The sequence below is a fragment of the Trametes versicolor genome, assembly GCF_000271585.1.
Source record: "Trametes versicolor FP-101664 SS1 unplaced genomic scaffold TRAVEscaffold_6, whole genome shotgun sequence".
NCBI lineage: Eukaryota > Fungi > Basidiomycota > Agaricomycetes > Polyporales > Polyporaceae > Trametes > Trametes versicolor.
Window position 1 is genome coordinate 1,159,961 of NW_007360326.1, and position 27,852 is coordinate 1,187,812.

A 27,852-nucleotide genomic window follows, 5' to 3' on the forward strand; every position below is an offset into this window, starting at 1 on the left:
TGACACAACCCACGTGAAGCTGGGTAGTTATGGCGCAAACTACGCCCTCGCAGGAACCCCCACTTTGCGTGCAATTTCCCGACAAACCCCGGGGCTTTCCTGTCAAACTCTGGAGAGATCAACGAGTACGTGCAAAGTTGGTGGATCTATTGCGCTCCTGTTGAACGTTTCTCTCTATCTCCCTCAGGCTCGTGCAACATATCGCGCATCCTACCTCTTGTTGGACAGGCCGAAGAGGCCGCCGGTCGCCGCGCCCAACTCGTCGAAAAGCGTCGTGGGGACCGTCGAGGTCGACAGCGTCCATCCCGCTCCACGAACGAACCCCCCTCCACGTCGTCAAGCCTCTCAGAACGCACATCATCTCCCAAACAGCAAGTCCTCCAGCGTCGGCCGCTCGCCTGGGCACCCCTGTGCTGCCAGTGAGGTGGTATCTCAACACGACCCGGCGCCGATCATGAGTATGCCGACGGTCGCGTCAGTTCCATCCGCGACCCATCCATCCGCAACGCCTTCAGGTCTCAATCCCTCTGTGAGTGCTTCATATCAGCGCAAGGCCTAACTGTGTTCAACAGTCGTGCGTCGAACACAGTTTATCGGACATCACCAAGCCTCCCTCCGCCACGACATCGTCCTCCCGCCGCAGCTCCAAAATTTCTACAGCGTAGGCGACCCACGCGCTGCAGACACCGTCCGCTTCTTCGAGTCTCTGTACACGATTTCGCAGCCCCTCGTGATCCCGCCAGTGCGTCCCAACGCCATCTCCCCTTCGTCCTCGCCCCCGCGTCACGCCAAAAGAGGTGAGAATTTCGCGTTGCTTCGATTAGCCCTTCCCATTCATCACTGCGCATAGGCACTGTTGGGTCTTCTTCCGGCGGCGTGGTCCGTCACCCGGCCGCGGAGCAGCGACCCACGCGCTATCATCCCTACCCAGGCATGGGAAATGCTCATCGCCCCATTCTGGTAAGTTCGCTGAGTTGGCGGGAGTTCTGCCTGCCTAATAACCCAATATCTACAGCCCAAAGGTGGCTTTGCGCATAGCTCCGGGAGGCATCTAGTCACATCTAATGTTCTCATCGACCCTAACGCTCCAATGTTCCCCATGCAACCCTCGGCTCATCCGACTTACGCTCGAAGAGGAGATACCTCGCTCGTCCAAGGTGGTCTGAAAGGTGCGCTCGCCCAACCTCTTTCCGTATGCCATCCCCATCACTGATCTCTGGCATCACGCGCTTCCAGCACCTGACGGCATAGGCGCGCCGGTCCCCACACATCCCTTCGCGATGGCCCAGGAAGCGAGCGCGACGGAGCCGCTCCCCATGCAACGGCGTCCAAAGCGTCCCTACCCCAAGCCGATCTCTCATCCGCCTGGCCCGTCACCGTCTCTGGCAAGCAGACGCCTCCACGCTCGCGCTGACCACGACCGCGGTCGTATGGACTTCCATCCTCAGTATCAACATCGCATCGGTCCTCCGGGCGCAGTCATCGCTCCACGCCTCCGCGAGCACAATGTGAACGGCTTTTTGGCGCGGATCAATATCGGGGAGGAGAACACCCTAGCCAGCACCCTCATCCCCACCGACGCGACCTTCAGTTTTGACTCTAGGGAAGCGGTCGCGCCCGATGCACCTACGCGCATGTCGGATCAGCACGAACCTGACGACGGCACTGGATATACGCAGGCCCATCGCCCTACATCGAACTGGACGCAAAACAATTCGATGGCTGCGCCGCATTACTCCCACCATACCTCGGTCTATCCAGGTCCCAGTGCCATCGCGCACCGCGACGGCTTCGCGCTGACTCAATCCTTTGGCCCCTCTATGGGGTCTGAACATCCTATTGGAGGTTACGCTCACTTCCACAACGGCTGGTCTATCAATCCGCCGCACCCGCAGTCCACACCCGCGCCAATAGATGCGCTTCCGCTGGGCCTACCTAGTGACGAAGCTCCCGCCTTTATGGACCCAGGAGCATTCACACCTCAGCCGCCCCTTTGGAATGCGGGCGAGCGCACCGCCCCATACGGCCGCGCTGTCACCACATCGACATTCTCAGTCGGATCCCAGGACAACATCGCGCCGCCGTTCATTCCGCCTTCATATAATCTCCGCGGACACCCTCACGCGCTGTTCCCCCCGAACACCGCCGCTCTCGACCGAGTCGACGAGATCGCGTCGCGCGGCGCTGGTGCTCAGCGGACAGCCGAACAAAGTGTCGATCCCGGTGGCGCACCATCCCATAATCCCACACGGTCCGCGGCAATCGTTGGCCGAGGGCTGCAGTTTTATTGCGAGGACATCGACCAGGCTCCGGCTCCGCTGGGTTCTCCCATGCACGGCATGCCAGTGGAGAGGTTTGATCTGGCGTTTTCGACCGGTTCTTTGCCAGTGGCTCGGCCGTACGCAAACAACCGCGACATGCTCCACTGCATGTTCCCCATGCGGAAGAGCTCGTATTCCTCGTTGGCAGGCGCGCTGACCTCGCTAGCCTGAGAGCATATCTCTGACTACCCATATTCTCCGCCTTTCCCCATTCCCGGTGTAGGTGTTCCAGTGTTAGCACTCGGGAACAACAGTGGCCCTTCTGTACAGCTGGAAAGTATCATCGCGTTACCATCCCTAATCAACTATCTCGCTACTTATACCCCGGTGTGATAGTCCAGGTCTGTGTGGACAGGGGGCCGTTTCGGGCAACGTGAGAGAGTCATTTGGAATCCCGTATTTATTATCTATGGGTAATCCTAGGTGTACCATGCTATACCTATGACTACCCATAGCTAACGAGTACAGTTCCTGCGCACCAATAGTACTCCGATGGACAGCGCTGTCACCGCTCGCGGGTGCCCAGGACAAGCCGTCGAGGAAACTTGATGCGGGTGCTGGTGGCGTTCCCTTCTTATACATCGGCTCCCTGAGTCGTCCGTTGGGCCCTGATCACAGTAAGAGAGAAAGAGCCTGTATGAGAAAGGGTGTCGAAGAACGTTAGCAATGGTATCGGCGAGAGAGTTGGAGAGTGAGAGATCTGGATGAGGAGATCTCGCCGATCTGCACCGATCCTAATCTTGGGCGCCCGAAGGTTGAACTTCTTGGGTACAATGGGCGCCTATAATATACTCTCTGCTCTTCCCAGCTACGGTGCTGCTCTTTGCTGTTCACCGCTTTCATGCCCGCTCACAAAACATTAGGCTCGATTATAATGTAGTGAAGTATTTGAGGATTTATGGCGTTTATACACTGACACCCGCTTTGAATTTGCCACACTGAAAGTACTACTACGGCCTACTAGGGCCCGGATTCTGACAGACCGTCGTCTGCTCCGAGTCGCTCATGACGCTCGCCCTGGAATCCTGCGCCTTCCGCCCTAGGACATTTGGGCGCAAAAGGACACGCAATCTCTAGGACGGTCTCATTTTGCTCGTGGGCCTCATGGGTCGGTAGACACTCCGGTGGCGGCTAATAGTAAGTGCTCCTGCCAGTGGTCCGCCAAACTTTCGCCAATGTTGGTCGATTATCAACCTGTCGTTCGATACGATTCCGGTGCTTACAGCATTAATCAGGATACTTCTCAGAGGTAAGTTCATTTACGTATGCTTCCTGGGCTCGCTGCGTCTTGCTAACGGGGGTGACTGAGCTCCGAGTGCGGCGCTCTCGGAATGTTCGGTGCACACTGCAGTAGGACCCCCTGCTACATATGTCTTGTAGTACAGTGCACGAGGTCCCGCTAATTTGAAACGTGGTACGTGGGCGAAGCTGGTCTAGAATCAACTCAATCTGAGGCGCAAGGTGTGGTCTCGGCAGGAGTCCCAAGTAAGCTCATTTTGTGTACTCGGAACGTGCCCACCAGCCCATTCAATCGCCTCTGCCTCGCGTTCGGTGGCTATCCGCGCGAGGCGTCCAGGAAGAACGAAGTTTCTCCGCATTCTGATACACGTGCGGGAGCGGTGCCCTGTGCGAATTCGCGGAGCACGCCTGTGATGCTGTGGCTTCTCGGGACTAAAACACAACTCCGCCAGGTGGTTGAAGTACAAGGGCATCGGGTCTCCTTCGTTCTGATCCCCCACCTCAGCTCATCCTCGATATATCGCTTCCAGCCGAACACCCAGACGTTCACTGCGTTACCGACGACTCCATGTCGCTCAACAGCTCTCCCTCGGATTGCATCGAGCCTGTCAACACAGACAAACATAAAACAAGACGCGTTCCGGAAACGCTTCAAGTGACCCTCCAGAATCTCGGCAGTGAGGCGACACCGGTACGTTGCCGTCCCCCATGTCCAGGAAGCATAAACTAATGTGTGTGTTCGTGTGATTGTGGCGATTTTGAAGCGGTTTTTTACGTTTGATGCAAACTCAGAGCGCGTGGATGAGAATACCGCTCTTATTGAAGAGCAAAAGCGGCACGCATCGGAGAACGGTGGCAAGAGCAAGGACCCCTTCAACACCAAGAAATGGTGGCGCGCGAGGGCGACGATGAAAAGTTTGTCCAAGAATTCGACGCCACAGCGTAAACGAGGCCGCGCTCCGGATATAACTGCGCGTTATCCATCTGCTGTACGTTTTACACGTTCACATATGGGTCCTGACGCTGCGCATCTGATCATCGCGCACCTGCAGGGAGGTGGCGGCAAGCAGAAACGGCCCTCACGAAGCACTCGCCCTCCTTCCCCGCCCCCCGCACATTTATATGCTCAGCGGCCTTCTCCGACGGCCAACGGCTCCGTTGGACGCGAGACCTTGGAGAACATAGAACGTGCGTACGCTGCCCATCCCTCTCGCGCCACCACCGGCATCCTCTCCGGCGCTCCCCCGTCGATCTATACGACCACCTACCAGACCCCACCTTGGCGCGAACCCATCTCGGAGCGACCATATCGATTCCCACCCCAGTCGTGGCAGGCTGCGGCATCTTCAGAGCCCGTTGACGTCAGGCAAGTGTCTGCTCGCCACCATGTTTATGCTCGCGGCCACCACCGCGACGCCGCCTACGGCCTCCCTTACTATCCCTATCCAAGCCCGCTCGTCATCGATGAAACCGATGGTGACCCTTTTGCTCATCCTGCGGCTTTAAGCGATGGTGCCAGTGCTCGCCACTCAGGGCCTGAAATGTATGACTCGCCCCCAATGTACGACTCCCAGGGGCGCGACGTGATTGAGAAGATCAGTTACAATATCCATCCTCAACCATCCTACCAACTCAACGATGAGGAGACTTTTCACGGAGCGGTCGATAGCCATCGGGGCCTCGCCCACACGGATACTTCCCGACTTACGACGCGCGTCTCGCCGCCGACCTTCATTCGGGAGGATCAGGCGCAACATGCGCCTACGTACGGAGCTTCGCGTCTTTCGGAACAGCACGCGGCTCACGCCCGCATCGACTCGCGCTCCGCCGATTACTATGGCCCGTCGCACCTCGGCGTGACGTACAACCCAACGTATAGCGACATCCTGCGCTCGGACACCGTGCCGCACTACGCCGGCTCTTCCTCTTCCTCCGACTCGGAATTGCCCGTCGACGCGCCCTATGGACTCAGTGGTGCGCCAGCCTATGCGGCCCCTTGGACCGCTCCAACTGCCCCTACGCCCGACCACGTCTTCGCACATCTCGCACATCAGCATCAAGCCGTGTCTTTCCCGTCCGCAGGTTTTCCCTCGATTCCTGACCAGCTTCCGTCCACGCGCGCTGACTTCAACACCTCGCCGGTCGACCTGCTAGATCGGGCCACTGCGTACGATCAGCCCTTCAGCGACAACGCGCGCGAGGCCTACTTGCAGCATGGATGGCAGATGCATACCCACGCTCCTGCAGCGTTCACACCAGAGCAGCCGGCACTCGATCACTCCGCCACGGATCGCTATCCGCAGGACGCCCAATCCGCATCTTTGTACGCTCAGGATTACGATGCTCAGGGCCATCCTATCGAGCCCCAATTTCCCGACCTGCAAGCTGGACATCAGCGCGAGCAATTCTTCATGGCCAAGCGTTCACCGTCGTCTAATCAGCAAGAAGCACGTCGACAGCTCCCATACGACGCGGCCGAACCCCCACTGTCCCCGCGGGCGGCTCGAGCTCAAGACTTTGCGCAGGCGGCTCACTATCTGAGGATCGCACTTCATCCCGGATCGATCTCCCCCAACGTATATCCGGCACCGCTCGAACAGAGCCCTTTAGTCGGCGACCTCCTTCACGAGCGGAGCTACGAGTCACACGATCCTCATCTCCGAGCTGCCTCTTTTGCTCAGCCCTACGGCGTTCGTTTCTTTGGCGACACAGACCCGCGACAAGTCTCTAGTCTGCTTGCCAGAGGTGAACACGAACATGACCTCGTGGTCGAGGGCCCGTCACTGCACAATCGCCAGGGAGCACACCCCGCCAGCCAGCTGCTGTCATACGACGCCGCCCTTTCGCTAAATTCGACTCCGGTTGGCGGGCCACCGGTGTGGGCCAGTGAACGAGATGGCGATCTACGTACCCATTCAGCGCCGGTATACCCAGTACAGACGGCCCGATATCAAGAGGACGTGCATCATCCCAAGATGATCCCCGAAGACCCCAACAGCTCGTCCATGGCGTATCCGCCTCTGTTCGATTTCGTTCCTGCTGTAACCTCGAGCCCGTCTTACGAGGCGGGCTACGACAACACCGAGGGCGTTGTCAGTTACTTTGTTCCGGAAGGCGATCCGTACGCGGCTGACTCATCGTCGTACGCATTCTCGCAAGGCTCCTTCGTTCTCCAGCAGCTGAACGTCCCACACCCGCGGATGGTCGACGCGGGCATTGATGTTTCGCAGCTCAACCCGTGTTTTCCTGTCCGGAAGTAGTACATGAACTCATAGTTTTACGCGGCTCCATTCCAACTCTCCCCGTACGCTACACTAAGCCCATATTGCATCTAATGCTTCTGGTTTGATGCAATGATAAAGCGACACCACCTTCTGTCTCTACGCCGATGTGTGATCCCTTGTATAGTAGCTACACTGCTGAGCTATGGGTTCGGTACTGAATGTCAGAATTTAGTAACTGAACTCATAGCGTAGCAGAGAGGATTGATATGGGATCGCAAATTGACGGAGTCAGAGATTGATCATGGTGGATATACACGAGCTTCGTTCCCGCCACGCATCTCGGTACCTTTCGGTGTGCCACGTTCCAGTGTAGTACTGGGCCCGCTGGGCCGCTTCCTCGCAGGTCGGTATTATAGCATCGTCCTCGGCATTCAACCAGCCTCTCAGCGACAACGCGCGAGGTCTCCTTGGAGTAGGGATGGCTGTATTAGTATGATCCCGATTGTGACGCTCCCCAGTCTAGCGAGAGATCAAGCTGGACGTTGTTCTACTTTGACTTACTATAGTATTTGATTTATACCAATCGCAATGTGGAAGCCAGTGGTCTAATAGACGTGTCATCCCATGTGTGGTGGCTCCCTTGCCAAGCTATGAGTATGTTTCGAAAGTGACGAAAGTTTGAACATTACCCATAGCTCGGCAAGGGAGCACCGAAAGATCGTGAATGAGACGGGCGGAGCTGCAGCGGTACCGTGGGCGCTGTCGGCTACATTGTCCTAGAAGATGGTCCGTCCGCAGATATGTCATCGTACACACTGGCTTTTATTTAGCGGCTCAACGGCACACACCTTGAGGCGATCGGCTCGGGCGTGAAGTGCCATGCATAGTAGCTGCACTGCTGAGCTATGTGTCGGATACTGAATATCAACATTCAGTAACTAAACTCATAGCTTAGCAGAGACAACATGGAAACGCAGTCAGATATCGATCAAGACCAATACATGACCTTCCTGCTCGTCACGCATCTCGGTACCTTCTGGCGTGTTGTTGGACCCGCTGTCGTGCTAGTTCGTCGGCTCTCGGTGTGGGCTAGACAAGACGGCGATTTGCACGCTGGTCTGGCGCAGATTACCTACTATCAAGATGCTCACCGATGACAGTGTTCCACAGATGACATAATGCCCGGCGCGCACCATCCTCGCCCTGATTCCTCCGAGAGCCCATTTTACGAGCGGGGCTATGATCATACTAGGGCGTGGTCAGCTACTCTGTTGCGGAACATAGCCCGTCCGCAGACGGCTTGTCGCCGTACGCGCGATTGCCCTGGCTCTGGCATCCCGTATGTTGAGTATACATGGCGACTCTATCATCGAGCTATGGGAACATTTCGAAAGAGTAACACAATCGAAAATCACCCATATCTGGACAACAAAGCGCAGAGGACGGTTGAGAGACGCGCTTAAGCCACGCACCGGCGGAAACAGGCGGTAACGGCATAGTATGATTTCGCCTCGTGTCATTCCTTTCAAACCATCCCACCAAGGACGGGATTCCGACGAAGTAGCGCCAGTGCAACTTGTGGATGTACACGTCTTCTACGTGTATGATGACTCGGTTGTTGAGCTATGGATGTCTCTCAAGAGAGTATATCCTTGAGAACAACCCATAGCTTAGCAACAAGTACCAGGATTGAGAGATGCGATTGAGCCAGGAAACGGCGGGAACATGCAGTGATGACGGAGCATGATTTCGCACCTTTTCATTCCCCGGGAAATGACCCATCAAAGAGAATAATCCGACATTAAACGGATTGGTACAGGCTGCGTTTTGTCATCGCGGATGGGGGTCCTGAGGGTTATCGAGGAAGCGGCACCAGCGCAAGTGGAACATGGCACCCTATAATTCAGATGTTTAGCCTGAAAGGGCGTCCCCAGAGCGAGGCTGGCGCAGCGATCCTCACAGTCAGGGAGTGTAAGGAAGCCAGGAGGATGGTGAGCTATGGTGAGAGTCGCAGCGGCACAGTAAAGTTAGAGATCGAAGGAGATCGATCCCGATCTGGCTACGCATCTCGGCACTTTCCGGCGTACTCTTGAACACGTCGTTCAACTTCTATTACATACATACCACTGTCTGCAGCCACCCACTAGCTCTTTGCCCGCGCAGCAGTGTACGCGCTCTAAGATGTGTTCAAATATGTCTCCACAAGGCAGGTAGATTGCTTGAAGAGGCGCCGCGGCAACGGCAGCGCCCGCGCTCAACAACGATACCGAACAGGTTCCCCAAATGGAAAACCTTGTTGTTCGCCTACTCCCACCACGCCAACGGGTCTGAACTCTGGTTGGGGACGCCCGCCGTCCACCGCTACGCCCTGGCGACAGATTGCATGTGTACGATCTGCGACCGCTCCCTCGCCGCGGAACCCACATGAGCTGCCATTACACATCCTCGTGCCCTACGGTTCCTTGCGCATCGTGCGAATCCAACGTCGCCCATTCCAGCCTCCGCCGAAGGGCATCGCCACGTCGTTCGACAGTGCCGAATGCCTCGCAGTGCAAGCGTGTTCACACCGCGATACATCTTCGATGTTAGGCTGGAATCTTCGCGTATCCAAAGAAGTATTAGCTGCTGTCAACGGCTCCCCTTCAATCGCGCGGACAGGGATGGGGCAAGGTCTCGCTACAGCCGGAGCTGGCACCTACGCAGGCTGATAGCGGTAAGCTTCTCTTTCAATCACAGCTAGCAGTGCCTGGAAGGGAAGAATGACGTTAGCCATCCCAAGAGCACAGGTTCTCCTTCCAAACCCACCGAAAACACCAATCCAGCGATAGTTGCGCCTCGAGGCCTCCGAGTCTACCCCGCGCGCATTCTATGATGGGCTCCGGGTGACCGCGTTGTGAGAGGGCAGTGAGCTCGTTCAGCTCCCGCTATGTTTTGCGGTTCTTAGGCGGCCAGGTGGCGTGTCCGCGTGTTCCTGTGTACCGCTTGAGCTGCCCTGTTGCGTATACTCGGAACGAGCTCGCGCGTGCATCATGGCCCACGCTGCAAGCATTTATTTGTGTCTCTCACGCCCGGGACCGCACACTTGCGACGGTCTTCTAGCCTAGCCCTCTTGATGCATGTGCAGGGAGCGCGGTGTGCGAATATTCGGGGCGTGCCCCTGATGCTGTGTCTTCTCACCTTCACAGATCAACTCCGACAGGTGGTTGGAAACGCACAAAGCTGAGCTGCTGCGTACTTTTCCTCCCACATCTATCTAGGCCAGCCTCCCAATACTCTATTCCTTACGCTCGACACTGTAACCTCCGGAGGCTCGCTACATGATGTCAGGCCGTATCAAGTGCAACCCTGAGGACAGCCCGTGGGTTGCTCGCAGTAAGAAGCACCAGAAGATGGTCAAGGCACGTATTCAGGCTACTGATGCTCAGGATGACGTGACGGCGCTGACACTGGAGCTGTGCTGTAGGACATCTTGAGCCAAGTCAATATTTTTCAGGTAGCGAACTGGAAACCGGGAAAACCGCCACAACCAGCTGTGAGTTCTTGAGCTAAGCTGCCGGGCGGCATCGAAAGACAATGTCTAATCGGGATGTTAGAAGAAACGCCTGCGAGCCAAGGCCACGATGAAAAGCGGACTCAAGACCAAGACCCCACAGCGTAAACGAGGGCATACTTTAGATGCCAGTGCCGGGACCAGACATGACGCCCCACCTGTAAGTTCAGCCACTTACCGTTTGTGCCCTTCTGACCATCGCGCCTGCAGGGAGGTGGTGTTAAGAGAAAACGCCCTTCGAGAAGCACTCGCCCTCCTTCGAACCCTGCACCTTCATCTGCTCAGCGGCCCGAGACTACGATCAACAGCTCTATCCGAGGCAATGCGGATATCGAACATCGTGGGTACGCCGCCCTTTTCTCGCGCGCCACCACTGGCATCAGCTCCTGCGCACCTTCGTTCGTCCACCCGGCCAACTACCAACCGCCGCCCTCGCACGGAGCCGTCCTCGGATGGTCATACCCACGCCTGCCTCAGTCACAGGACGCGACATTGGCACCCACTGAGTCGCAGGTGTCTGCTCGCCACCACGATGACACTGCTTACCACCACCGCGATGCCGCTCGCGGGCTCTCGAATGGTCCCCTCCAAAACCCGCGCATAACCAAGGAAAACGACCTAAATCATTCTGCGCGTGCTGTTGCTCTGGGCGGTGATACTTACCCCAGAAACGCGGCGGCGGATGATGTTCTCAGCATGTATGACCCCCAGGAGCACGACACCGAGCAGCGCGGCTATGACGTTCGCCCCTGCCCACCCCAGGACCTTCACCTCGGGGCGACTCTTTGGGACATGGGTGATCGTCGCCAACACATCTCTTTCTCGGAGGCTACGCGCTTTTGTACCCGCGCGCCACCACCTGTCCTCGTTCGGGAGGATCAGACGCCCCTTACATCGACGCACGCGACTTCGCGTCCTTCGGAACAGCACACAGTGTACGCTCGCGTCAAGCACGACGCCGCGTCCTATGGTACACTAAGCCTTCCCACGGCGACCGCGACGTTGTACCAAACGTACAACGACATCATGCGCCCGGATGCTGCGCCACACTATATCGGCTCTCCGTCTTCGTCCTCGGGATCGTCTATCACGGCCGTCGAGGACCCCTACGAGCTTGGTGCACTTGTCAACATGCATGCCCCCACCGTCCCTGAGCCTATACCTATCCAGCTTTCAGCACATCAGCATCAAGCTGTGTCCGTTCCGTCCGCACTTCTCCCGCAGAATACCAACCAGTTCGCGTCCACGCAAGCGGAACTCGACACGTCGCCCGCGAACGTCCTGAACCTGGCCACTGCCTATGGTCAACCTTTCAGCGACAACATGCGCGAGGCCTTCTCACAGCAGGGATGGTGGATGCCCAACCGCGACACCGGATTATTGGCACCGGAACAGCCGGCAGGAAACAGCTCCTCGGGCGCGGACCTTTATTATGCACAGGGCGCGCGTGTTCCTCATCCGACTGCATTGCACACCCAGTCGTACGACCCTCGCTTCTTGGGGTATCCAAGCTCGCGCCTCGTCTCGGACGTGCATACTGAACGTCGACGCGAACACGCCTTCGCGGTCGGGGGCTTTTCGCATCACGATGCTCGAGCATACGGCCAGTTATCGTACAACACGGCCACTCACCGCCAGGGCCAGCACTGGCTCGCGAGGCCATTCTACGGGGAGCACGAGCTGCTGATATCGATCCGACACTTGCTCACGCAATGCCGCACTCACTGCAAGTCCACTACCAAGGGCCTGTACTATATCCCAGAGGCGTCACCTGCAACGGTCCAGCCGCGACATGGTCGGCCGACCGTGCTCCTGCCACGAGCCCGCTCAACGAGTGGGGCTACATAAATGCCGAGGGCGCCGCCACATACTGCGATAGGCAACAAGATCTGTCTGCGACTGGCTCGTCGTCGTATGCGTACGCACAAGGCACTTCCGCTCAACGTTCAAATGTCCCGCACCTGGAGGCGATGAGGCTTAGCGCAGATCTTCCGTGCATCAGTCCGCATCACCAGTAGTTCGCTACTAACCCATATTCACCCCCGCACTATCCACTCCCGTCCTGTTTCTGAGATCCCAATGATGAAATATATGTCGTGAGATCACCCTTCACGCTGTCTTACATGTATCAAATGACCGTAGCATTGATTGATTCCAACGGCATCATGCAAACCGGCACTCATGTTATCCCGTGTATGGTAGCCCCATTATCGAGCTATGGGTAAATTTCGAAAGTGCCAATAGTTCGAAACTAACCCATAGCTTGGCAGAGAAGCACCGAATGACTGTATATGGGTAGCCAGGGTAGGGCATGATCAAGAGAATGACGAAGTGAGAACAGCGATGGAAGTTGGTTTAACAGAGTCGACGTCTGGAGAGCAAAAGAGCGAGAGTGAAGAGTACTCACTGTCGAATAGATTGGTTCTGACAATGTCGTGCTAGTTGATGCCTTGATAGGCATGTTGTACCGTGTACGGTGGCCTCAGGGTCGAGCTATGGGTATACCTCGAAACTGCCATAATTTCGAGTAACCCATAGCTTGGCGAAGAAGCACCGAGAGTTTGCAGATGAGTAGGGCACGATCAAGACAAGGATGTTCTGCGCTATGCAATTGGAAGAGCAAACAGTGAGTGTCGCGACCGTTTGATCAGCGGAGTGTCCACCGCAGTAGGGAACGAAGGGCGAAAGAGAGTAGCTGATCGATGCTAATCCGGCCTGCCCGCCGATGACGATCTCGCCTGTTTCGGGACCTTCCGGTATGTATCAGTTCGGCGCGCGCCGTCGAAATGCCCCCGCTCGCTCCCAAAGTTGCTTGCCACTCGTCGTACTTGCGACTCTGCGCACGCGCTCCAGTTGCAAGGCTTTTCTGAAAAATACTGCCTTTAACAGAGCCAGTGGAACGTATACATGCAGCACCACGTTCCGAGGACGAAACTAGATCTGGGGACTCGGAAGAATGACAGACGCCCATACTCTCGCACGCAACTCTCCGATTTGGGCAGTCCTTGTTCAACCTCGACTTGACCCCCACTTACACTGGACGGGCCGACCGAATCTCATGTGGCTTGGCAGTATTTCTGCGAATACTGGAACTTTCATGTCCGCTCTTCGCTCGCCGAACTGCTCAGACACCTGCTCGCTCACAATATCTACTCCAAATCCTGGACTTCGTCAACCAGGTAAGTCATATGCTGCCAGAAGCATCCGCCAGGAGGCCTCAGTTATATCGTGGAGTTGATGGCCCTGAAGAAGCTCGAGTAGCGACTAATTTCATTGACTTGCCGTTTCCGAGCTGACCATTAGCCCCATGCGTGCTAACGCCTGTACGCAGAGGCTCTGACTCGGAGCCGCATCCTTAACCAAGGCAGTTCTCTGTGGTGAGTCTATCTGTACATATGCATTCTGGTGTCATTTACGACTTTTGAAACTTTCCGAGCAGTCGCGCATCGCAAGAGCCCTCGGAACGTCAGCGTACGCCACAGCCCGACCCATTCCACAAGAGTGAAGGCCTCCCGCCACAACATATCCTGTAGTTACAGCACTCTAGATTGCGCTGATGCCATTCATTATGTTCAAGCGAATGATTTCCGGGATCATATCAGCCCGAGGCGACAAGAGGAGGCCTAGGCGGGGTTCCCAAGTAAGCTCGTTTTGTGTACTCGGAACGTGCCCACCAGCCCATTCAATCGCCTCTGCCTCGCGTTCCGTGGCTGTTCGGGCTGTGGTATCCAGGAAGAGCGAAGATTCTCTGGGGTCTGATGCACGCGCGGGAGCGGTGCGGTGTGCGAATCCGCGGAGCACGCCCTGATGCCGTGGCTTCTCGGGACTAAAACACAACTCCGCCAGGTGGTTGAAGTACAAGGGCGTCGCGTCTCTGCCTCCCTGATCCCCCGCTAGAGCGCGACCTTGTCACTACCCCCCTCTCATCCGAGCGCGCAGACCGACACCTCCACGACATGCCGCGAAGGATATCGCCGTCGCCTTCTACAGATACAGGTCTTACCAACCCGTGCCGACTCGCGACTGTTAGGACACAGAGACCAGTGCCAAAGGGTATCAAAAAGCTGCTCGGGTCGACTACGGAGTCGGTATGTCGCCGCCTGCTGCGTGTACAGGACATACCTACTCATTATCATCTCATGTGTCTGTTATTAAATCGAAGATCGTCGTCACTTTGGATTCCAACCCAGTGTATATCAACAGGAAAGTCGACACTAATGTCAGATTTATGCGTCTAGGCTTGTTGCAGGATGTTCGCGACGTGGACTTGACACGCGTGCCTGTCCCTGCCCAGGAACCGGGGCAAGCAGAGGCAAGTCCGGAGCCAGTGCTCTTTACCTTCTCTAACCATCGCATCTGCAGGGCGGTGGCGTCCATCAATACCCTTCATCGAACCGCGGTCGTCTTGTTTCCCCACCTGATCGTCCATTCGAACGGTGGCCTGACTCTGCTCCGCTCGGAGCCCCCGCTGCCCCAGTCCAGGCGATATACGCTCCTGCATATCCCGCACTCCATGCCCACGCCACCACCGACACCCACCCCGGCGCGCCACCGTCTGCCCAGCCCAGCCAGTACGACTCGCCGCCACGCTCGCATGGACGCCTTCAAGAGCGGCCATACGTTCTCCCAGATCAGTCGCAGAGGGCGACGTCGTCCGAGTCAGCGCCCGTTGGGGAGAAGCAGGCGATCAGTGCTCCGAGTCGCCGCTATGACGCTCGCGCCCGCGACTCCCGCTTTCAGCCGTATTCTCGCCCACGCCCGCGCTTCCTGGACGAGAACGAGCGGGACCCCTCCATCCGGCGTACGCTCGCCCCTGGTGGCGGCGCTCGCCACCAAGAGCCGGGAGGCGACGCTGTCCAGATGCGCACCCTCGAGCGGCACGACATCGACTTGCGCGGCTACAACGGCCAACCTTTCCCATCGCCGCAACCCGAACGTGGCGCCGCTGTTCAAGAAGCGGTACATTACATCCGTGTGCCCACTTTCACGAAGCAGGCTGCGCACGCGCGATCGGACGACCTCATCCGGGCAGATCCGACACGCTTCACATCTCCGTCCAGGACCTCTCAGCCTTCGGAGCAGCGCGAACACGCCCGCGTCGAGGATATCAGGTACCACGATCTACCGTGCCCCATCTGCGCATACCAGCCCAAGCACGTGCACCCGGACGCCCTGTTGCGTTGCGCCCACCGCGCACACACCGCGCCGTCCGTTACCGCCACCGATGCGGCCTACGGGCTTAATGAAGCGGTCAACGTGGGCCCTGAGCACACATACACCGAGCCTGCGCCCGCGCAGACGTCCATACAGCCCTACGCGATCCAGTGGCAGGAGGCTTGTCCCTCCCCAAACGCAGAGCGGCCGTCGAGTCCGAGGCCACTCCGGTGGATACTTGCCCAACCCGACGAGTTCCACGCCACTGTGTACTGGCGCCCTTCTAGCGACATCGACCTGGAGATCTTCTCGCAGCAGGAACAGGTCTACGCGCCCGACACCGGCATATTTGCATCGGACCCGACGGGACTCAGCTACTCAGGCGCGGAGCTGTATTCCCAAGATGCGCGCGTTACTCATTCGTCTGCATCGCGTATTCATGCGCACGACCCCCACGATTTGGAGGGCAATCAAGACCAACACGTCGTGGACGTTCCCGCCGGACGCCAGCGCGAGCATCCCTCCGTGGCCCAAAGCTCGTTGCCTTACGATCGTCGAGGATCACACGGCGAGTTTCCCCATAACGCGATTTCCGCGCGGGGACCACAGCCGGTTCGCGATCTGCCTCTGTTGACCGCACTAGAGAGCGGTCCGCGCGCTCATCCCGCGCCGTCGCGCTCGGCGCAGACGCCCCAATATCAGGGGGGCGCGCTCCGTGCTCAGTCGATGGTCGTCCACGATGGTCCGGTCATGGCACGCCCCAAGGCGTCCTTCGCGCTTGGACATACCCTGTCTGCGAGCCCACTCTACCAGCCGCAGGGCTGCTACAGCCCCGGAGGCCTCGACAGCTACCCCGCCCAGGAAGCCCACTCATCGGCGCGCGACTCATCGCTGCGTGCATTCCCCCAAGGCCCTTCTACTCGGACGACCATCCGGCTTACAAGGGCTTCAGACGAGAGTGATCAACTTCAGTGTTGACGTTTCTCGTCGTTATCTAAGTAACCCATAGCTCTTCTCGAATGCTGCTCCGCGAGTCCATCAGACTATATTTCAAAACGTTGACATGAATCTATCTGCTATATATTCCACTGCCCCAGTGTGACACCCCTGTCCCTCTCGCGAGTTCAATCTCCCGGGCGATGGCGGCCGTCTTCGGTGTCCATGTATGGCATCGTGCGCTGGCTAGCTTCCTGCTCCACGTCGAAGCACGGTGAGCATCCACCAGTGCAAATTGAGCGACTGCGATATCTAACGAACGCGTGGACCCATGCATGGATTTCGTTGCTGAGCTATGGGCTAGTCTTAAATTGTTATTTAAAAGTAACCCATAGCTAAGCAATGAGGTTCAAAGGTTCGAGGGTAAGCTCGAGCTGGAGATGCTGGAAACACATTCCTGGTGGAAATATGCCATGATGGAGGAGCATAATCTCGCACCGTATTCATCCTCTGCAGCCATACCGTCGCTTCCATGTGCAGGTACTCCATTGCCGAGTTATAGGTCGGTCTAGAAGCAGTCATAGCTTTCTAGGGACGTGCACCATACCTCTCACCTGGGACCATACGACGCGGAAGGAGAGCTCCCTGAAGGCCTCAAGACTTGCTGTGGGCGACGTGCATTTGACTTCAGCTTCATCAGCTTCGGACCGTTTGGGCAGCAGCACCAGCGACAAAGAGAGCTGAGTAGGAACGCGATGTCTCTAGAAGTGTGCTGAATAGCTTTCTGTAGTAAGTGATGCAACAGATGTCCAGCGAACGCAAGACGGGAGGAGGTCAGAAGGACTCGACGCAAAGTCAGAGATCGATCTCCGAATCAATGCATAACCTTCCTGCAAGCCCGATCGGGACCATGAGCGTCTCGAGCGGCAACACCCGGAGAGGCCCGACTGCATTGACTTTCACGCTTGAACGTTCGAACATAAACTCTATTCTCTCTCTTTCCACCCTGTACTACGTTGATTACAATGCTCGACTTTCCCGCAGCAAATCGCGGGCTACACAGGCTTGAACCATATCAATTTCGAAGACTTCGCGCTCGCACTGTCCCTCGGCGCCACTCTCGCGCAGCGGCTTCGTCCTAGAGCTAGCGACTACTACTTATGCTCGTATCTTGGGCCATGTTAGGCGGCGTTCGACATGTTCGAAAAACACATGTAGTGATGCACCCATTGGCCGTATAGGTACGCCACTGGTACCGTGCGCACTGTAAGCCCATGGTATATCTGCAGGCGGTCAACCACCCGATGTTTAACTGATCTCCCGGCTTGCACAACTCCAAGCCAACCCGTAGCCTCTGTGGAGTTGCGCATCTTCTCGCATCTCTTTAGGGCCTTTAAGTGTGATATTTGACGCTCCTACTGCAGTGCGATACAACGCTTTGCGAGTCTGTCAGCGGTGCAGCATAAGTCGCCCCCGACACGATGTGTACTAGTTAACGAGTGTTTAGATGCGTTGAGAACATTCAAGTTCTTAAGCCAGCCAATAGCTGAGCAATGAGCACCGAGCGCGGACCAGCAGCTAATGAGGGCTTGCTGTGATCAAGGAACATAATATCATACCTTGCGGACGTCGTACTCAAAGATCGATTCGCGATCGACGGGCCTGTTCATGCGCTTCCACATAGTACAGAAATCGCTGCGGCTACCGTGACATTGCACTGGCCCGTAAGCCCTCGCGGAGCGGTATCATTCTCCTGCCAGCCCAACGCGGCAGCGGGCGCGAGCACATCGCTACCGGGAGACCACACCTCCATGCCCGGTGATCTGTCCGTGGTAGAGTCGAATCGAGCCATTCACAAACTTGGCGATACGCTGGTGGCGAGCCCAGTTGTCCCCAAAATGAGAGGCTCTTCTTTCTCGAAATTGGGTCAGTGGACATGGCACCTGTTGCCGTATGTGCGTGTTCCCCGTCGTGTGGTCGTACATTTGAAAGGGTACCATATCATACGACACCGAATGAGGCGTGTACCATGTGCTGGTGCCCGTTGCCAAGCTATGCGTCAACATCAAAAACAGCATTTTGATGACAACCCATAGCGGAGCAATGAGCTCCGAGTTACTCATGTTAGGCTGAGAGCATGCAAGCGCGTCAACTTGAGGGTCTCTCCTGCTGAACCACAGGCCCTCAGGGTTCGAGCGACAGACTACGGCTGAGGCGAAGTTTGGCCATCAGTGCTGCAGCACCCCTTCGCGGCTAAAATGCGCCTCGCGATCGTCGAAGAGCACATAGCGACCTCTCCCACAACGCCATCGACGTGCAGAGACCGCCGCTGGCTCCTCCTTCGCCGCTGTGGACCGCACGCGCTGCAGGTCAGTAACGCATTCATCCAGCGCCGCACCCGGCATGTAAACTTCCAAATATCAGGAGCCGCGTGTTGCCCCCAGACGTCAATGCTCGCCGCGTATGGCCGTGCAGGCACGCAATGCTCGGTCCCGTTCAAGCTTGAAAGCGGTCGAGCTGCGAGCCCACCGTACAAGCGAGACCACGTTGTTACTGTGGGCGCCGCCAGGTACGCTGCCGCGCAACGCGGATTCGGAAGACATCGAAGATGTCTATTCCGGCATGACACCCGTGCAATAGTCCTATCCAAACCACCGGTATCCTACGACTCAGCACCCCGATGAAGCTGGGATTCCATATGCAGGCGATCCATTGCCGGGCTATGGGTTGGTCCAAAACCAGTCCAGTTTTGTTCGTAACCCATAGCGCAGCAATCTTCCAAAAGTATGATATCCGGGCTCAAACTAAGAGCTAAGCAGGTATAAACTGATGATGTGCACCATACCTCTTACTTGATAGTAGCATATATGGGAGGAGATCTTCGCGAAGACTTGCTGAGGACGTGTATTCGACTTCGGCTTTATTAGCTTCGGATGATATGGGCAGCAGCGACGCAGATAACGGAGTAAGGATGCGGTAATGCCAGAAGGGTATGTATCTTGCATAGCACCTCCGGAGTAAAGCCTAGTGCAGAAGATGTCTGGAGAGCGCAGAAAGCCTGATGAAGTCAAGAGGCAGGAGGAGACGCAGAAGTCAGAGATCGATTTCAATCAGTCGGTGCAAGCCCGATTGGGACCATATGCGCGCCTCGGCTTTCTCGGCGAGAGCTTGCACAACGTAGTACTACTATTCGGCGCTTCCCCGAGTACGATCATGCCTTCACGTGTAAGCATACAGTAGTAAAACTACTACAAGGAACGAAGAATGCGCGAGAAGACTGTCATAATGGGCCCAAAGCCCACTACGCTTACGGAGAGTATGGCGGAGGAACTCGGTCCTGCGCTATCACTTGTGTAAACAACTCGCCCGCATATACGCCAGGAGTATGGGCGCCTGCTTGAGCAATCGCATCCGGAGGTTGGGAGGGCGACGGCCCCACAAATCCAGTGGATCCTTGTGCCCTCTCCAAGGATACCAGGTGGCCAGGCGTTGCCGGTCTGCCCCTCACATCGGGTCCCAGAGTGATGTCGGCATGGGATTGGGCATCCCATTGATGCTGGCCAGAATCGTATCCTGAAGAGCGTGCGTCGCTCTCGACAACACTAAACGCTGCTTTCTCCCGGGGCAAGGCAGAGCGGTGCGATGACGGGGATCCCGAGGGACCAGGCCACGTAACACCGGAATCCTGCCGCTCGGCCCATGAAAGCGGGTTCGTACGCCGGACGTATGGAGAAGGTGCGCGCGAGGATCCTTTCTCCACATATTTGGTCGTGGGTGCGAATTCTGGAGGCCCTACACGATCAGAGAATGTAAGTGCACTCTTCTGTCTGGACGCTTGACAGGCGACGTGTCTCGGACTTACCAGGTTCGCTCGCCGGCTCGATCGATTCGCGATCGACGTCCCTGCGCCTGCTCATGCGCTTCCAAACACACAGGATCACCGCGGCTACCGCAACCAACGCCACGATACCGCCCACTATGGCACCGATGACTGGAGCGACCGGAAAGGAATCCACATGGGGAGAAGTCACGAGGGGCGCCGCAGATGTTGGTGAACTTCCCGTCGCACTCGTCGCGCTCGCAGTAATAGAAACCGCAGACGTAGAGGACAATGACGTTATGGAGCTCTGCGATGCAACAGATGTCGAACTCGAATTCTGCGGGTTGGGGTCTTCAGATGCGTCCAGGAAGCCAAAGGCGATGTAGTCGAACAGGAAGGGCCCATCGGAGGTCGCATTGATGACTTTGACGGTGAGCGTGTGAAACGCGAGGGGGAGGAGCGTGCTGACGTAGAGCGGCACATTCCCCAACGGAGAGGGTGCGCTCGGGACAGGCTGGGTCTCGCCGTCGTCGTCGATGGAGTACTCCGCCCAGGGCTGTTGGCCGGACAGCCACGGAAGCGCCGCGCCGTATATCTGTAGTATACGCCCTGTATGCGCTCGTCATCAGCATGATCGGCCGCAGGTATGTTCCGAACGTTGAGACGCACCGTAGAAGATGAACTGGAAGCTCATGCCGGGGTCGGTGGTGATGGAAAGCGTACCATTATAGACCCCGGAGATGGCGTCCACCTGAGAATGAGCATCTGGAGACAGTTCGTCGTCCTGTCGAGCTTCCGAAGGGTCAGCGTAGACGATTCTGGCGTCGAAGTTGTCTACGAAGGTGGGGTCGGCGGGATACATCGTCTGGGAGCGAGAGACGTGCAGTGGGGAAAGGTGCGTGAGGGGACGCGGAAGGCCTGCACACGACTTCGCTGGCTCAGCCTGGAATCTATCAAGGGTCATCGTCCGCACGGGCTGCATCGGTGCGTGAAAGCGATGCGTACTTCTGGCCCGGAAAGAGGCCATGAAGGTGCCTGTCCATGAGGACGAATGCTCGTCGGCGACCCGATATAGGGGTTTGTGGGCGTATGTTGCACACCGCCCGGAGCCTGGATCAACACGAGGACGTAAACGATGCTTCGGTTCTCCCGCGTGCTCGAAGCGAAGTACCACGTCAAGTGGCAAAGCCCCTTACGAATGTACGTACCGTTCACTGAGGATACTACAGGGCTATGTTAGGAAAATGATCATCTAAAACCTGGACAAGACGAGGTTATACAGGAGAAGCTGAGGATCGAATGCCGACCTACCTCTGGTGCGAAGTACATTCGCATTACGTCGTAATCCCGGTCCGAAACCCCTTCCCGCGCTAGCGAATTGTATTGGCCCTGGCAGCAGAGGGCATTAGAGATCCCACCATGTACGGACGATCACGATAGTCATACCTGCTTGCGCCCCCGGAGACAGGCGCACCCCTACACGCACTTACGGCGCATACGGAGGAGGAAATGGGCGCGCAACTTCGCTTCCTACATGGGCGTCGACCCGTGCGCTAGAAGCCGGCTCACTCTCTGGCAACGCGCCGGAGGTGAGACGCGATTCTTTGCCATCGAAGGAGACCACGCCCCCTAGACTGGACATCTGCGTAACCACAGAAGACCCTTCCGCGGCGCCCGAGCGAAGGATCGATGCTGATGGACGAGCGCTCTTGCTGTCCGAAGCGATGACGGAAACGTTCGTCCTCAGCATGTGTTCTTCGGGAGGGACGCGCTGGCTGCCCGCGGACTCCGTGGAAGCTGGTCTGACGTACGAGTCGAGCGTGAAGGGGGAATTGAAACTCGCGTCAGCGCTGGACGAGAGCACATGCGCTTGGGCAGGTACCACCCTCGGATATAGGCTGACATCGACTGCCGCGGATTGTTAGCATCTTCACGGTACGAGTGATAGAAGGACATACACGCACGGAGAGGGCCACTCTGTTCTGCGTCTTCGTGTTGTGATCTTCGAGAGCGCGCGGACCGTCTCCATAGCCAGATGCAACTCCCGAGCACAACGAAGAGCAGAGCTGCGCCTCCGAGAGCGACACCCGCTGAGATGCCTGCTGAAATCGTGCGTGTGCCGGTAGACCCCGAGACCGCGACTGTCGTACCAGTTGGCATAAGGGAGGACGCCGTTGAAGTGATTGAAGGGTCAGGGGATGTGGATGTGGGAGGGGAGCTAGGAGAGGGGAAAACGTCGTATGCGTCGAACGCGACATAGTCGAGCAGGTAGGGGGAGTCTCCCGAAGCGTTGGTCACATTGATAACAAGGAGGTGATACGCGAGCGGTAACGAGTCTGTCCTGTAGAACCCAACGCCAACGTCCGTGGTCGTATTACCGAGGACAGTCGGAACGTCGGCAATGAAGGGGGTAGAATTGTCGATGGAATAAAGAGCTTGCGGGGGTTCTGTCGTGGCGTTCAGGGGAAAAGTCACCCCGAAGACTTCGACGTACCGGCCTAAACGTTATAAAATTAATGTGAGTCATGCAGCGCACAGATATAAGAGCAGGGCGTACCGTAGAAAGAGAGCTCAAAGGTTGTTCCGGGAACCGTAACCGTTTTGACGCTGTCCTGAAAGAACTGAGTGCCGTCCAGCCATTTATGAGCTCTCGCGCTAAGGGCAGGAATGGTGGCGTTCGGAGGGATGGTGAAGATGATACGAGAGTCGCCGCTATCCACATACTGCACTCCAGGAGGTATCGACATGGTCAAAATAGTGGGAACGAGTGAGCGACAAGGAGGACAGGAGAAGAGCGTTTGTCAACTACTGTGATTCTGAAGACATGATGTCCAGCACTTTCGTCACAGGCTTCAGTGATGCATCAATGACCACCTATAACAATCATATTGAGCGGTGGATAGAGTACCAGGCGCAAGATGCAAAATGCTGTACTTGTGTAAACGCATCAAAGTGTGAGCGGTCTTGGATCTTGATCCAAAACTGACATCGTACCGTAGTACAAGCCATGCGCTAGCGCCAATAAAGGCTTTAGAAGACCCGAATCAATATGTGTTGCATACGAGTAGTCGTACGGGCAGCGATAGAAAAGACATTATTATCTGAAAACTTATCAGCGTCAGCGTCCGTTATGCGAGAGTCCATCTTTGATACGAACATATCTACCCTTGGAACCCAAGCAGCGGGTAAAATGGTGAACAGACAACGCCGGCAGGTATTTAATCCCGCTTAACCGTCTTCGGAGGCGCTGTGCTCGCAGCTACCAGACTTTGGACCCGGGAAGCCATGTCGACGGTCATCACGAGAGGTACGAGAAAGAATGGGATGTAACTGGACAATAGAAGCAGACGCTGTTCGGCCGTAAGGGTGAGGGCTACCGTTTTGGCCGTGGCGGACGCGACCTCGGCCATGTTCAGTGGAGTCGCGGAGATGGGTGTCGAAAGGATGACGGAGAGGCAGGGCAGGGTCGTTGTGGTCGTCGAGGCAGCATAGACGAGGAGCAAAACATAGATCGAGCGAGAGCCTAGCGTAGGGGCAGTACCATCGTAATCAAGCACGAGCTCTCCGGTGACATGACGGGACGTACCTTTCCATAGACCAAGAAGGCCAATGACGAACACTGGGACCTGGAAAAATCTACAGGATGAGGACAGTCAGGTCATAGGACACTTCTCTTATCTCGAATGGGCACGCACGCTTCGACCAAGAGGAAACTTCTGAACCAAGTATACGCGTCCAGATGACTCTGGCCAAAGTACCCCATTGCGCTGCCAATGAGCGGGTCGCTGGACATCTCAACGTAAAACTTGGGGAGGTTGGAGAGGATGCTCGGCACCCATTGTTTGGGGTATAGTGCTTGAAGGTCGATCAAGAATGTTGCGGGCAAGTGAATCTACCGTGCAAAGTTACCACTGGGAAGCTCAGGCCTCAGGATTGAGATGGCAGCAGACGTACAGCAAAGAACAAGAAGTACACAAGATCTCGAGGCCTTTGCGCAAGCGGTACGCGAACCATGATGGGGGCGGTCGTCGTCGTCGTCGTGGAGGTGACAGAGGATCGGTGCGGTGCCTTGCGTCGAGTTCGCGTCAGGTTTGCGCGCCAACGCGTCGCGTCTGCCTCACATATCACGGCGTGTCACACTGTGTCACCCGCCACCGTACGCGTCGTCACGCATCACGTCCAGGGCGGAACTTGACCGGTGACCTCGTCCTCGCCGACTCAGAATCGTTTCCTTCCGTCCTGCATCCCGTCGAGTTGAACCGGCTCATTAAGCCACCCTCACGCGGATAACTGAACGTTTGTGACTCTGTAGGGGTAATTTTGTGTCTGCCCTTGTCCTCCAACTTCCGCGCGGTGAAATCATGGCGGACGTTCTCGGCCTCGCCAGTGCACTGTGTTCGGAGCTCACAGCGTTCGTAGGTCATAAAGATGTTGTTGTTTCAAGGTATGAAATCATAAGTTGCGCACCTATCAGTACGACTGACATAGCAAGAGACCAGTACTCAACCTAGCCTATCGCGGCTTGAGTCGGTATGAATGCCAACTCGTATGACTTCCGTGGAATGACTTAAATCTTTCGGTATGATTAGATTCAAGCATTGGACGCTATACTCGCCAAATCTCGCTGTTTGGTGGGCGAGCTCCTCAACCGATATCATCCTCTGCATCGACTACCCCCAGAGATTATGACCCACATCTTCTCGCTCGTTCCTGCCGATCCCCTCTGTGTCAACAAAGCGTCTGTAGCATGGATTCCTCGATCCTTCGCGGGTCGTACCCACGATATCCTTCCATTGACGGAGGTCTGCCATCACTGGCGCAACATCGTACTACAGACACCTCGTTTATGGTCCACAATCGAACAATATGGAGATGCTCCCGGAAGAAGGCCTCACTTCATGGACTACATACATCGATGCCAGCGTGGGCCCTTGTACGTACATGTTCATGGGGACCCGCATGAAGACACGTTAGCTATTCTAGCTCGTCATGGAGAGCGCGTGCGGGACCTATGTTTCTGCTACGCTACTCGTTGGCGCGAGGCCTTCTACACCATGCTGTCGTTGAAGGGTGACAACTTACGAAACTGCAGCTTGAGCCTCGGCACTCTCGACAACCCCCACGGACCACCTCTGAAACCATTCTTCCAAGACTACACTCCTCAGCTACACTCACTGCGCTTGGAGCGCACCCCATACCTTCCTTCCAACCGCTTCCCAACACTCACGCACCTCACGCTAGAGTGTTCCTGGAGGATCATCTTCACATTTCGCGATCTCCAAACATTCCTGGCGAATTGCCCCAATCTTCAATCGCTTCACTTAGGTATGCTGGGTGCAAGCAGAATGGAGGCACCCACCACGGCAGGTGCTATCAATTCCTCAATACACTTTCCTCATCTTCGCAGGTTTTCCGTGCTTGACGACCTGAGGCCTTCGCGCGGACCTGCCCTGGACGACCCGATAACCGCTGAAGAAGCCCGTCGTCTCATCAATCGCTCTGCTCTTCACCGTGCTCTCATTTCCATGGTCGTCTTACCGGCTCAGTGTATCCTATACATTGTGCCAGTGCTCTCTCGCGATCTAACCATATACGCAAACCACATCTCCAAGGGACCGAGGGATCTCTCGTCGATGCGCATCATCGACGGCCGGCAGAGTTACGCGTCGCTCGGATCCGGCGCCATCTCCCTCCAACTCGTGAATCCCACGACCTGCCGGGGGGTACGCTTCGACGTACAAGTCCGTGGCTGCGACGAAGCAAAAGCGACTATCCAACAAAACCTTCGCCTCGCCATTTCCACATCCCCTCTCTTCGCTCACGTGCGCGAGCTCTGGATAGGCACCGGCGCCATCGAGTTCTTCTACGTCCAGGACAGTCTTTTGCACAGCTTGCCTCGCCTGAGGTTCTTGCAGATCTGGTGCAGTGCAATGGAGGAGCACAGGCTCTCCGCCGTTCTCGAGGTCTTGACTCCTCCGAAGGACGGGCCCGTCCTGTGTCCGGAGCTCGAGGCGTTGTGCGTGCTCGTGTCCGGCCAAAGACACGTCACGCGCTTGCGAAGGCTCCTCCTGCGACGCGCACAAATGGGCCATCCCCTCCAGCGTCTGCACATCGTCTGGGACCTAGCCGAGGACATCGACGAGGGGTCCATCGAGGACGAGTCGTCCATCGCGGAAAGCGAGACGAGCAGCCGTGGCACTGATAGCCGGGAGGCTAAGATGCACTCGCCGTCGGGATACCAGGAAGCACGGGAGTTGGGAGAACTTGTCGAGCATTTCGGGATCACCAAAACGCTCAATCGTACGAAACCGCCGCGCTTCCCTCGGGATAGCTGGGTGCCATCTTGGGACGACCGTATTCCACCAGAATGTCGCGCCGCGGAGGAAATGGGGGATTATTGGCCTGTGTGGGAGCATCGGGCCTTTATTTGGGACAGGCTGAGCGACGAGTCTGAGTGCGTATGAGTCTCACACTCGGATTGTTGCGTACGGCCTTTGATGTTTCTCTAGCAGGTATTAGGATGATCGGAGGCGCTTGGCGGAATCAAGCGGGTTATGAAGGAGCCGAACTCAACGGCCCGTGGTAGTAAGGTGCGTATCCTTGTGCATTAGCTAGTTTCGATACTCCTTAGTCCCGAGAACACACGGTATCAGGTCTCTGTAAAATGGGTAAGTCTCACCAGGCTTCCTGCCGCAAATAAGCGCTTACCCATAGAATGCCGGAATACAGCACTCAGTACTCACTTCCGCCCAGCACGGAGGCATTGTATATCAGAGCCGCGAGACGAAGCGTTGCCATCCGGCGGTTTGCAGGCGAAGCACTCCGGGTAGTATCCGCCCACGGCTCACCAATCGCTCACCGGGCCCCAAACAAGAGCTGTGGAAGTGAGGTCAGAGCGGCGAGGCATGTTGGGGCGGCACGGCCGTCACCCGGCGATCCTGGGACGGTGAGCAGGAGCACCCACTCGGGTAAGCCCGCTATGCAGCCCCATCAAGCAACTGGTGGATCTTCATGGTGGCTGTACGGACGGCGTGCCGCGTGAATGCACCTGCGACCGTTGATCCCGGAGAGTCCGGGCGCGTTATGGCGTGCAGCACGTTGTGAGGCTCGTCAAAGGTTTGTCGCTAACGCCCTTCACTGAAGTCTTACCAAAAACGGTGCTTCGATCACAGCGGACCTCGAGAGGCGGCGGGGAATTACCAAACGAACACCGTGTCGACCCCGAACTGGTAAGCAACCGCCCCGCCACTGTGCACCGCATGCATAACACGTACTGGATCGGTCGCACAGCAATCAAAATCACCACCTCCTGTTCCTGTGCGTGCTTACAATGCCGCCCAGCTGGCGCCCGGCTCCGGCCACGCGAGGCGCTCTTCCCCTCGCGTAGCACTCCTCCCCGTCTCAAATCGCATCGTTCTGGCGTCGCGGCTGTGCTGCATTGTATTCCTTCTGGAAGCGACCGCCCAAGATGCGCGCGGGACCGTCCAGTATATATGCGTCCACATCATCGACTGGTGAAGCCACCTCCGCGGTTCCTCTCTTTTCCTTTCTCTCTACTTCAGTCTCGTGGAGGCTCCTCCCTAATCCGAAGGCATTTCTTACTCCTTC

General features: G+C 56.8%; 7 protein-coding genes across 7 annotated transcripts; 5 read left to right on the top strand and 2 right to left on the bottom strand.

Annotated features, from left to right (window-relative positions):
• Window positions 1-29: 29 nt before the first annotated feature.
• Window positions 30-2,492, top strand: TRAVEDRAFT_20473 (uncharacterized protein; the record flags this gene model as incomplete). Its single annotated transcript, XM_008039918.1, has 6 exons — window positions 30-125; window positions 188-529; window positions 590-797; window positions 851-960; window positions 1,016-1,169; window positions 1,237-2,492. The coding sequence occupies 6 exons, from the start codon at window positions 30-32 to the stop codon at window positions 2,490-2,492; spliced, it is 2,166 nt and encodes a 721-aa protein (XP_008038109.1).
• A 1,636-nt stretch (window positions 2,493-4,128) lies between these two features.
• Window positions 4,129-6,820, top strand: TRAVEDRAFT_47625 (uncharacterized protein; the record flags this gene model as incomplete). Its single annotated transcript, XM_008040158.1, has 3 exons — window positions 4,129-4,251; window positions 4,325-4,549; window positions 4,613-6,820. The coding sequence occupies 3 exons, from the start codon at window positions 4,129-4,131 to the stop codon at window positions 6,818-6,820; spliced, it is 2,556 nt and encodes an 851-aa protein (XP_008038349.1).
• Window positions 6,821-10,104: 3,284 nt separating this feature from the next.
• TRAVEDRAFT_47626 (uncharacterized protein) lies at window positions 10,105-12,182 on the top strand (the record flags this gene model as incomplete). The annotated part of the gene is made up of 4 exons (XM_008040159.1): window positions 10,105-10,176; window positions 10,248-10,316; window positions 10,378-10,494; window positions 10,545-12,182. The coding sequence occupies 4 exons, from the start codon at window positions 10,105-10,107 to the stop codon at window positions 12,180-12,182; spliced, it is 1,896 nt and encodes a 631-aa protein (XP_008038350.1).
• A 2,108-nt stretch (window positions 12,183-14,290) lies between these two features.
• Window positions 14,291-16,466, top strand: TRAVEDRAFT_20476 (uncharacterized protein; the record flags this gene model as incomplete). Its single annotated transcript, XM_008039919.1, has 2 exons — window positions 14,291-14,422; window positions 14,697-16,466. 2 exons carry the CDS (start codon window positions 14,291-14,293, stop codon window positions 16,464-16,466), a joined length of 1,902 nt encoding a protein of 633 aa, XP_008038110.1.
• Window positions 16,467-19,731: 3,265 nt separating this feature from the next.
• TRAVEDRAFT_47628 (uncharacterized protein) lies at window positions 19,732-22,991 on the bottom strand (the record flags this gene model as incomplete). The annotated part of the gene is made up of 7 exons (XM_008040160.1): window positions 19,732-20,216; window positions 20,287-20,853; window positions 20,914-21,187; window positions 21,250-21,467; window positions 21,814-22,152; window positions 22,209-22,742; window positions 22,802-22,991. 7 exons carry the CDS (start codon window positions 22,989-22,991, stop codon window positions 19,732-19,734), a joined length of 2,607 nt encoding a protein of 868 aa, XP_008038351.1.
• Window positions 22,992-23,462: 471 nt separating this feature from the next.
• On the bottom strand, window positions 23,463-24,258 carry TRAVEDRAFT_37388 (uncharacterized protein; the record flags this gene model as incomplete). Its single annotated transcript, XM_008040059.1, has 4 exons — window positions 23,463-23,767; window positions 23,831-23,880; window positions 23,940-24,136; window positions 24,199-24,258. The coding sequence occupies 4 exons, from the start codon at window positions 24,256-24,258 to the stop codon at window positions 23,463-23,465; spliced, it is 612 nt and encodes a 203-aa protein (XP_008038250.1).
• Window positions 24,259-25,298: 1,040 nt separating this feature from the next.
• TRAVEDRAFT_72037 (uncharacterized protein) lies at window positions 25,299-27,821 on the top strand (the record flags this gene model as incomplete). The annotated part of the gene is made up of 5 exons (XM_008040534.1): window positions 25,299-26,698; window positions 26,757-26,834; window positions 26,998-27,360; window positions 27,417-27,473; window positions 27,535-27,821. 2 exons carry the CDS (start codon window positions 25,299-25,301, stop codon window positions 26,761-26,763), a joined length of 1,407 nt encoding a protein of 468 aa, XP_008038725.1. The 3' UTR covers window positions 26,764-26,834; window positions 26,998-27,360; window positions 27,417-27,473; window positions 27,535-27,821.
• Between the last annotated feature and the right edge of the window lie 31 nt (window positions 27,822-27,852).